This window comes from Tenrec ecaudatus, chromosome 1 (assembly GCF_050624435.1).
Source record: "Tenrec ecaudatus isolate mTenEca1 chromosome 1, mTenEca1.hap1, whole genome shotgun sequence".
Classification (NCBI taxonomy): domain Eukaryota; kingdom Metazoa; phylum Chordata; class Mammalia; order Afrosoricida; family Tenrecidae; genus Tenrec; species Tenrec ecaudatus.
In genome coordinates this window covers 221113368-221124487 of record NC_134530.1, presented here as the reverse complement: position 1 = coordinate 221124487, position 11120 = coordinate 221113368, and the positions used below count along the sequence as shown (strand labels likewise).

Below are 11120 nucleotides of genomic sequence, written 5' to 3'. Positions count from 1 at the left end.
GCGAGCCAACGAGTGAGAGGGCCTGCTGAAGGTCTCACCTGGGGAAAATCAAACAAAGCCCTGCCGTCAGCATCCACCCAAGAGCACGCTTGCTGGAGACTGTGTGCTGGCAACACCACAGCACCCAGGAATGCCCTGAGTGGGGCACTTTCCCAAGGAAGTCTGGCACAGGGTGGGGGGACAGTGGGGGTGGGGCACTTGCGGCACAGCCCCTTATGATGGGCATGCCGCCATCTGTTCAACAGCGAAGGCCTTCACCAGCTCCATGCAGATGCACAGACAAACTCGTGGGGCTAGTAAAGGACACAGAAGTGCGCGGTTCCTGCTGTGGAGGCACACGCGGCAGCTGGAGAGGGCCACATGCTTGCAAAGCCGCCGGAAAGCAACCACGAGCAGACATGTGAAGATGGGCTCACTGTATGTGTCATGAAAACGTGAACATTGAGAAACCACACACACGCAGAGACTCCGGAGTCAGAAGTGTCACCATGCGTAGGCATTGCTTTCTACGTCTGTCCGTCAGAGGTACCAGCATGGCCCAGTGCACCTGTGAAAAGCATGTTAGCAACACCGTGTGTAAGGGGCCTGGCTGTAGGGGGTAAGACATTCCACACACAGTAGTGCTCAGATCCAGCAAGGCTTTGAGAGACACGCCAGCATGGTCTCATGTCACAAGCATGACCCCTATCTTAGGGGTCCCCAAAGGCAAGGAAAGGCAGAGGCAGGGGGATGGTAGTTCGTTGTGGTCCTGGTCTGCTGACTGGTTGGGAAGGGTGGGAAGGAGGGGACCCGGCTGCTGTGGGATTGCACGTGGGACTGGGTCAAGACCTGGACTGCGTGCTGGCCAGATACGGGAGAGAAGGGGAAAGTCAGGGGATCTCCCCTGCCAACTGGAAACGGGATGGTGAGAGATGGTCTATCCCAACTGATTCATTTTACAGTGGGGAGGAGGGACTGGTCCAAGATGCCAGAGCTACTCAGTGCGAGTTATTGTCTCACCGAATTGAGGCCTCTGGGTCCCAGTTCAAAGTCCCAGAAACCAGTGCTGTTGTTCCGGGGACAGGCGCAGGGCTGTGTGTCTGTGGAGCTGCAGGGTGGGGTTCGTAGGCGGATTCTCTCCCTCCTGCCTCCCCTTCCTGGAGGCAGCCTATCCTCTACCCCCACCCCTCTCCTCCTGCCTGGTGGATTACCTTCCAAGCAAACCTCCCTAGAGAGTTAATTGATAACTAAGGTTCTCTCAGATCATGATAGAAAGTGTGCCTCCCTCACTCCACTCCGAGTGGTATTTACATTTCAATGGTAGGTGCTTCAAGCCCTCAGAACCAGCCAGTTCCAGGGCCCTGTTTCCATCAGGTGTTGAATGAGAGGCTAACTATTCTGAGCTGGGTGAAGCTGAATGGTGTTTGTTGTTGTTTCCTTCCACCCCTGCTCTAGGAAGCCTGTCCAGCCAGTGGCATTTGCTTTATTAGATGACAACTTTGATGTTCATTCTTGTTCAACCAATGTTTGTGACCAGTCCTGCCCACCAGGCACTGCTGGGCGCCGGCTGCTCTTGGGCCTCATGCTGGCTGTAAAATGCCAACCCCTCCCCCGCAGAGCCGACGCTGACTCCTAGGCACCCCCATGCAGAGTGGAACTGAGTTCTGTGGGCTCTCCTCAGCGGTCACGCTTGACAGAATCCCCTCTGCTGCGTGCATTTGGGGCACCAGTCTTTTGGTCAGTCTCCAAAAACCAAACTCACACGACTCACAGAGGCCCTCTAAGGGCAGGGTAGACCAGCCCCTGTGGGTTTCCGAGACCGTGGCTCTGTACGAGGGTAGAAAGCCTCACCTTTCTCCTGAAAAGCAGCTGATGGTTTCAAACTGCTGACCTCAAGGCTAGCAGCCCAACACATACCCACGATGTCACCAGGGCTCCTCAAGTCAAGCACAAGCCATTTGCATGACCTACTTAGTTCTACCTAGGTCTACCACCTAGACCCTTCTAGCTCCACAGAGACCACTCAATTCAGGATTGCTAAGGTCTGGGACCGAGGTAGGAACTGTGCAAGGGTGGGGGGTACACATCTCAGACTGGGGAGGGTAGGTGCCACTGGGAAGTCCTGCAAGATATGGTCTCCGCTTTGAGAGCCAAGAGTTAACCAGATAAAAGTGGGGCTGGGTGGTGGCCAGTGCCCCTGCAAGCACAGTTAAGGGGCAGCACTCATTGAGGGGGGGGGGAACTGCTTTGAATCCCATCTTTTGGGGGGGCAGAGGATACAGCCCCCACAGCCCGCACCCAGGTGGTCCAAGTGCATCAAGACCCACAGACGAGGGGCCCTCGCAGAGGGAGGGGCCTAAAGAACAATGTTTAAGCACTTCTTATGACCAGTTGCCATCATTAGAATTTGAGAATTTCAAATAAGAATCCATACTCTAGGCTTCTCTTGGTGGGGGGAAATACACCCCACCATGTGTGGTATCAATGGGTGCCCACGCAGACAGTGGGCACAGCCAGGGAACGGAGGCCCTGTGCAAAGAAGACTTGAGTTCTCCAACAGTCCCATTGCCCCTGTCCGAGCTCCTGCGGCCTGGCCTCACCTTTGCCCCCTGGTGCCCACTGAATGGGGCCCCTCCCTGCTGGTGCTGTGAATAAAGTAGCGCTGCTCCAACCAGCCCAGCAACAACCTCCTCTTACAGGAGTCAGCCGGTCAGGTTTACCTGACTAGGGCTGCGTTAAGGCCCGCCCCTGTTTATAGGGGCGGACTGGGCAGGGGTGGCAGAGCCCAGGCTCCAGCTGGGAACAAAATGACTTGGAGAACCCGGCTGGGATCAAAACAAGGGAAAGATTGGCTGCCTGGCAGGTCTGGGGCACCTCATTTGCATAAGATCGTTATCGAGGTAAACCTCTTAGACTGAGCCAGAATGGTTTTCTTGCCAGCCTCGGGAAAGAAGGGGTACAGAGAGAAAGCAGAGCTCTCCAGGGCCCATCTGGCCTGCCCTTCTCAGCTTCCCTGCTTATGTCTCCTCTGGGAAGAGGAAGCACAGGGGTGCAATTCCACAGGTGGGTAGACTAGAAATTGGCAAAGTCTATTTAAAAATCCCTGTCTCCACCCACTTAGTAAGTGATTACCCCCTGCCAGAGAGTCTATTTTGACTCACAGAGATCCAGGAAGACAGAGCCGAACTGTCCCACAGGTTCCTAAAGCTGTGCTTCTCTACAGAAGCAGGCTGCTGCCTCTCTCTCTCCCAAGGAGCGGCTGGTGGGTTTGAACCACTGACCTTTGGATTGGCAATGCAGCACTTTAACCACCAGGGCTCCTTGTGCAAAGGCCGGTTGGTTATCAATGCACTGTCGGCCAGCGGAGTCAAGCATGTCCGCGGCCAAGAACACTACCTCGCATGTCAGCCAGGCTGGCTGTCCTCTGGCTACCACAGTCTGCAGCAGCTATTGCTGGGTGTCTACTCTGCACCCGACACTAGACAAGTCGTGTGCATTGCAAAGGTTTTTAAACAAAGGACAGTGAGTCATCGTTCTCTGGGATGCCCAGCCGCAATCCGCCTGGACGGTGTTATATTAACCACGACATCTCTTGAGGAGGCTGGCAGGTACTGCTATTTCAACAAGGTTTCCTCCCTGAGAGTCCGTCTTCACGGGACGAATTCAGAGACCTTGTAAAGAAGAGGCTCACTTCCATCTGGACCAATCATCCTGTACCGGAGACTTAAATGTGCCCGGCCCTGTTCTACGCCATTTCTTGACCTCATTATAACTCCTTTGTCGGGGTGGGGGGTGGGGGGACAGGGAGGGGAGGAGTTCTAGTCTTAATCCCAATTTTGGAGTGGGGAAATGGAGGCACCATTGGTTAAGTCCCTTGCTTCAGTTGCAGAGTCAGGAGGTCGATGCTGGAGCTGAGATGAGTACCAGGACCACCAACCCCAGCCAGAAACTGTCCCTACGCGCTCCACTCGCCAGTCCAAATAGCCCTGCGGCTGGAAGAAACGAAAAGAAGGGGGACGGCAAGGAAGATGGAGATGGTTTAGGCACCAAAGCGGACGAGAAGGGGGGAGACCAGTTAGTAGGGCACCACTGGAGACGCAAAGGCTGTTCTGCAATCACACGCTCACCTCCCATGGGGAAAGGCCCTGGTTTGATTCCCACCCAAAGAACCTCATGAGCCTCCAGCAGGCATGTGGACGTCCGTCCGTCCGTGTGCCACTGCGATGCTGACCGGCTTTCAGTGGAATTTCCAGATTAAGGCAGATCAGGAAGAAAGGCCTGGTGATCTACTTCCAAAACGCAGCCCTTGAAAACCCTCTGAACCCCAGCATTCTGACTACCATTACCCACAAGGACCAGCAGCCTTTTGTGCACAATGGTCGCTGACGAGTGCCCAAGGCAGGAAAAGCCGAGGGGCTGGCCCACATGGACACACTCATGAGTCCGGAGAGTCAGGGCCGCAGCCCACCTCTGCCTGCAAGCCTGGACACTTGGGTGCTCACGAGCTTTCCTTCCCAGAGGCTGGCTGCAGGGGTGGTGGGCTTCCCCTTCCCAAGGCTTGTTTGCTGTGACACCCACACCTCCTTGTCAGGATGGGCGCTTTATCTGCAGTTCCCAGGCCTTGTGCACACTCTCAGGGAGGTGCACTATCATCTCAGAACAGCCGACCCGGCATCGGTCTCTGAGCCGGCACTGTTTACCAAGGGGGTATGCTGGCAATGGAGCAGGCCAAACAATACCCAGAGCCCCTGAAATCTCTGGCCAGAGCCCCTGAACCCCCAGTGAGGTCAAAAGGGACCCCCACACACACACCCCTACTGAAATTGACCAGCTCAAAAATAAGTCACCCATTACTTGATCGTAGAACCCACTCATCAATCGAGGGAACGTTAGTCTACCAAGAGCCCAGGCAACCACAAGAAGATTCTCCCATTCTATGGCTGCCCTGGCTTAAGGTCATAGGGGTGGGGTAAGAGTGTCACTGTACTTCCAACCAACCCTCCCTGAATGGCAGTTTCAATGAACTCTCCTGTAGGAGTGGGACTTTATCCGGCAAGAAGATAGATCCTGAGTTTCTGCTGAGTGCTCCAAAGAGCATAGCACACCAGGATGGACAAAATTGCCTCACCTCTCATCCTGCCTGTCCCTCCAGCCAAAGAGTAGGTCCTTAGTTATAGATGGACACCAAAGACAAAGAGCCCAGGTGGTTATAGAGGGGTTACACATTGGACTGCGATCTACAAGGTCAGCAGTTCAAAACCACCAGACGCTCCGAGGGAGAAAGACAGGGCTTTCTACTCCTATAAAGAGTTACCATCTCGGAATCCCATGGGGTGGTTCTACCCTGCCCCATAGAGTCGCTATGAGTCCGCATCAACTGGATGGCAGGGAAGAGGAAGAGGAGGAGGAGGAGGGAGAAGGAGGTCCAAATTGGATCATCCCTTTCAATAACAACCTGTGGACTCCAGTGGGTCCCAGGAATAAATTTTATGTACACGAATGGGCTGATCTCCCCTTTCCCCAGCTCACTCCCCTTCCTCCATACAAACATTCCACTCAGAGCCTCCTAGACCCAGCCCAGCTCTGACAGGCTGAATGTGTGCTGATTGTGACCACAAAGGCAGGGTGTGAAATGAGGCAGGGAATGTTCAAGAGTCACCATGCTTGCAACCACTTTATAGTCAAGGGGGTAGTGCAAGGAGGGCTGGGGAGAATAACTTAGCCAAGTCAAAAATAGGAGTATCCTTGTGATTTCCAGTGGGAACTGCTGGGCCAGGACACGGGATGGGGGTGGGAAGGCTGAGTTAAAGCATCATGGAAAGAACTAAGCGCTAGGGGTGGCAAGGAATGTTCTCATTTCCTTGTGCAGATTCTATCCATATAGCCAAAGGGAGCTCGGAATTGGTAACAAACCTTTGGCTCACACACCAGTGTTTACTGCCGGAAGGGGAGGGTCTTTGCTAACGTGTGGCAGGCAGCCAGGGAGTGCACAGATCCTGAGGCCCAGCCACTCATGGGTAATCAGACAAAAATGGCAAGTTGTGAAGGGCAGACCTTGAGATGGCCAAGAAAGCCTTTACCAGAAACTTCCAGACAACCCTGCTCCAGGTTGGAAAGAGGCTGTGTCTCTTCCTCCCTGTCCCAGAACTAGGAGAGACAGACTGGGCCTTCATTTTTATGATACTCAGTGCCTTGCACTCACCAAAACAAACTAACAAGCATGCTTGTTGAATGGATGAGAACCAGTGAATAAGGGAAGGAGTGAAACTGAGGCCCAGCAAGAGCAGGATGCAGAAGACGGACGCCTGGCTAGCCTCGGGATGTTCAAAACAGAACCCTGTCCATGTCTAGTATTTTCACAGGGAGCCATTTGTCTATGGGAGTCCTGGTGGAGGAGTGGTTACACACTGGACTGCTTGCTAACCGCAAGGTCAGAAGTTTGAAACCACCAGCCAGCTCCTTGGGAAGCAGAGGCAGCTTTTGACTCCGGTAAAGGGTTAGTCTCGGAAACCCACAGGGTCAGTGCCACCGTGTCCTAGAGGTCGGCATTGACACCATGGCAGGGGGCAGTAAGGAGGCAGGCCCCAGAGAGGAGGAGCTGTGTGGGAACTCGATTTTTCTTTTGAACCAGTCACACACATTCTAGGCCTCCTGAGTGCCTGTGACAGAAGACACACACATGAGGGTTTGGATCTGAAGGGGGGCACGCAAATTAGTGAGGTGAGCATTCTGCTTTCTCTACACCACACGGCTTCATCTGCTACATTTTTATTAAAGTAACAAAAAAGAAAGTGTACATTTGTCCATAAAGCTGTACAATCTTCCATATAAAAACATTATTGTACAAGGAGTAACCTTTTGTCTTTTTCTGTCAGAATAGCTTATGAACAGACTACCATTCTTTATTCGCTTTTCACAATTAATACGAGACACAGGCCTGCTCAACAGCCCAGCTCTGGGGTTTTCCTCATTTTTAAAGTGAACATCCAAAAAGGGAGGAGAAAAGCTTCAAGCGTGCAAGACCGCGTGCGTTTCTGAAAAGGCAGAGGGACCTGTTTGCAGACGAGAGGCAAGGGCACAATCTGCGGCAATTCACAGCTTCGTGTCACCCCTGGACCAGAAAAGCTGCTCCCCGGGGCCGTGGGCTCCAGGTAAACTTGACAGGACTAGGGACTGGCAGCAGGGCCTGGGAAGGCAGCTTGGGCTTTGGAGTTGAGAAGGAGGCAGAACTGGCAGGGATGGCTCCAGAGAGTGTTTGGTAAATAGCACCTTTTAAAGTCATAATCTGGGAGTTCAGAAATCCACCACAGGGGACTGGCAGAGGAGGAGGGCAGCAGAGAGGTGGGGAAGGAAGACCACCCCACCCCCGCCCCACTCACTCCAGACAGGCACAGGAGTAGGCCAGAGGCTCTAGCTAGGTCTTTCAAAAGATGGTTCAGTTTGGGAAACTTCAAGGGCTTCTGACCACCCCTCACCAAAGTCACTGAGAAACTGCGGGAAGGGGGTTGCTTCCCAGGGGAGTGTTAAGTTTTTTCCTCCAACGCAGAACAAGTAAATATTGCACAAGTCTACAAATTTGGATCATCCTGAGAGAGGAAGCCACCTCTCACAGGTGTGCTCCGCACCAGGCAGAAGGGAAAAACAATGCCCAACGTTTGGTGGTTAGTGTCAGCGGCCCCGCAGGGCAGGAGTACCCAGTAGCAAGAAGCCCGGCTGAGCGCACAGCCCTCTCCCATCCGCCAAGGCCCACCTGCCAGGCAGACCAGCCAACCAGAGTCCCAGGACAGCTGGAGCGGTGACTCCGGAAGCCAGGGCACCAGGCGGCTCTGAGAGCCAGTCCTCCAGACCCTCCTGGGCCTCGGGAGGCCATATTGCACAGTGACTGAGAACTTCCATCTAGAGGACAGGTGGGGGCGGGGGACCCAGCCAGAAGGGAGGAGGCTTCAGAGAGAAGGGCTGTTGTGCTTTTGAAAAGAAGGCAGTCAGAAAGAGCTGGAGCTCCCCATAGCTTTGGGGTCGCCTCTTAAAGGGATAGTAGTAGCAGCATCGGGACTTTGCATGTGGTTCCAGAAAGAAGGGTTTTGGCCAGAAACCATCCCGGGTGGATACTGGGGTCCCAAAAGTCCTTTGCAAGTCAACCCCCAAATGATTCACCACACAGACAGAGCAGCAAGTAGCAAAGCCAAGGTTTTGCACGAAGTACCCTTCGGTCTGCCCCCCCAGTGACCTCCAACCCCTGCCTTGCTCCTCCACACCATCCACCTTGAGGCCCCCACGAAAAAAGCTTTAGCTCCTGGGCGGGACACAACATCTTCAGCAGCAGCACCACCACCCCCCAGGGTAGATTTAGAAATAAGCCAAGGTTTCAAGAAAAGAGGCTTAGGACAGAAAGGAAGAGAGGCCTTCACACTCTGCCCAGGAACTCACTGGGAAAAAGGAAGGCGAAGGTGGGACAGCTCAGCATTGCTGAGGCCCAGGCTTGAGGCCCCTGAGGAAGAGCAGGCCGGGGCTGCGGATGACCTGGCTGGGGGGGGGGTGTCACATTGGGACTGAGCTTCCCTTCTCCAACCTGAGCAAATCCTGACCTCTTTCATTCACAGTGGCTAACCTTGCTTGCCTCATCCCCACCTCTCCCCTCCTTCTCCTGCTTCCCCTTAGCTGCTCCCCTCCCCAAGACAGACCCTGGCTCCCAGACTAGAGCACACAAGAGTTCTCTCCAAAGGCACCTGGGGAGCTACTTCCACGCAGCTCCCTTTAAGGATCTTTTTTTTCCTTTAAAAAAAAATCTTTTGGTTTTTTTTCCTCCTCTTTTCTTAAAAAATAATAATATATATATAAATAGCTCTTCGTTTTAAAAATACAGTTCCCCAGGTTGAGGTATGCAGTGGCCTGTTGTCACGGCAGGGTGAGTACAGTGGTGTGCCGGGGCGCAAGGAGGGGCTCTAACTGGAGACCGTCATCACGTAGTTCTTGGAGGGGCTGCTCCTTCCCAGCATCATTTGCTTCTTGCAGGTGAGGAGCCCATAGGAGGCGGCCACCGGAGCCTCCTCGTACAGGACACAGATGGAGCCATCCTCCCCGATGCGGTAGGACACCTCATAGGGGTCCACCCAGAGGGTCAGCTCGCTAGGCAGCAGGCGTAGCAGCTCTGGCTGGCTGAGTCCGATCTGGTTGGCCACCTTGCTGATGATTGGGTCCATCTTGTGGTTGATACGGATGCAGCGGTAGCCGGAGCCCTTTGATGGCTTTTCAGGAAACCAGTGGTGTTTGTAGTGCTCTGCAGAGAGGGGGGCAAGAAAGGGGAGGCTCCGGTTAGAGCAGCTGGACCACAGGGATTAGGATAGGGAGGGAGGGGGAGGAGGGAAGGAAGGAAGGAGCAAGGTGGTTTCTACTGAGCCTCCTGGAACTTTCCTCATAATCGCAGAGAAAACTTTATGGGCGCTGGATAGGCCGCCCCTTCCAGGACGTGTGTGTATAAAAGTGTGTGTATGTGTGTGTTTGTATATGAATTTCAGGGCAGGGGTTGGGGGAGTGGCAAGAGTGAGGACTTCCAGAAGTCTGGGGCATTCCCCAGTGGCCAGTATATTGCTTTTGGCATGTAGTCAGTTATAAGGAGGCAGGGGTGTGACCAAGTCTGGCATGTCCGGGCAGAGCCTTTAGAAGCCAGTCAGATCGGACTCAGAGACACACAAACTGAAGCCAGCCAGGTCGGACTCAGGGCCCCCAAGTTGGCCAACACTATGGGGCTCACGGCAAGTCTTTGGGTCCCTCACTGTGCCCAAGTGCCCCCCACTGACTCCATCAGAAGATACGGGGGTCCTTCACAGGGGCTAAGGGGGCTAGAAAGTGGCTGGTTTTGCTGAAACAGCTGTGTTCCTGGGAAGGCAGGATCTGTGTGAGGACATTCAGAGATGGCTACCGCTGCCATCCGCCTAGAAACAGCTGGACGGCTCACTCTCTCCCAGCCAGCCAGCTGCTTATCTCTGGTCAACCTCTCGCCTCTCAGACACCACCTCTGCGTCTACTAAGAGCACAGGAACTATGTACAGGGCTCACTCGGGTAGCAGATGTCTCCAGGGAAGCCAGGGGCACAAAGGGGCCCAGCTTCAAACTGCATGCGAGTCAGCACCCCAGACTGGCCTGGGCAGACGCATGACTGGGTCTGCAGGTTGTTGAAAGGGTTCATTTGCTCCGCCTGTTCCCATAAGGGCACCAGGTGGCAGAGCTTTAGGGTCCCTTAAGGGTCCACTGAAGACAAGACAACACTCAAATTGGCAAGCACGCCCTCCTTCTTGGGGGGAGGGGGGGTAACAAGTTGGGGTGACATTTTCAGAAGTAGGGTCTGTCCCCCTGACCCCGGGCCAAGATCTAAGCGCAGGAGAATCCGAGAAGGCGGGCAAGGGGTGGGGGGCGTTGAGAAGAGAGGAGACAAGACCCCGGGGAGTAGGGAGCTGCGGCAGACCAGGGATTGGAAGAGGGAAACCGAGTCTGAGGAACCCGGCCCCACGACAGGAAGGGCGGCCCGGGCAGGGAGGGAGCCACGCTCGGGTGGCGGAGTTTGTCGGGTGCCAGGACCCTCGGAGCGTACCCACCTGTTAGTGCCTCCTGGAGAGCCCCGCTGAAAACCTTGAGTCTTTCTTCGCTCACGCTGCCCCGGGTCCTCAGGAGGCTGGAGAGGAAGCCCACGGCGGCGGCGATCTCCGGAACCATGTCGGTTCTCTTCCCGGTCCAGTGGGTCTGGCTCATGTCGTGCGCGGCTGGGGAGCGCTGGCGGCTGGGAGTGTTGTGAGGTCTCCAGGTGGGACGCGCCGCTACTCGCAAGGGCTGGAGGACGGCCGCCTCCAAGAGAGCACTCGCCCGGCCGGCTCTCGGGATCTGCCCGCACTGTCCAGAGACCGCGCCTTTCATACTGTACGCCCCGAGGGGGCGGGGCCGGGGACGGCGGCGGCGCCGCTCATTCGTCGCTGCGAGCGGATGGGGGCCGGGCCGGCCGTCTGCCCCGCCCCCACACACCGCCGCGGGCCCGCCTCCCGCTCAGCCACCAGCCCCGCCCCCGCCGCCCCCGCCGCCCCCGCCTCCTGGGCGCTGAGGTCACCGTCCGCTGACGTCAGTGCTGGGAACCCGAGCCCGGCTCGCTAGCA

At 55.4% G+C, this 11120-nt stretch overlaps 1 protein-coding gene across 1 annotated transcript; it reads right to left on the bottom strand.

Annotated features, from left to right (window-relative positions):
• Positions 1 to 6731: 6731 nt before the first annotated feature.
• BTG2 (BTG anti-proliferation factor 2) lies at positions 6732 to 10854 on the bottom strand. The gene is made up of 2 exons (XM_075529073.1): positions 10572 to 10854; positions 6732 to 9256 (listed from the first exon to the last, which is right to left on the bottom strand). The coding sequence occupies exons 1-2, from the start codon at positions 10723 to 10725 to the stop codon at positions 8922 to 8924; spliced, it is 489 nt and encodes a 162-aa protein (XP_075385188.1). The 5' UTR covers positions 10726 to 10854; the 3' UTR covers positions 6732 to 8921.
• Positions 10855 to 11120: the final 266 nt, after the last annotated feature.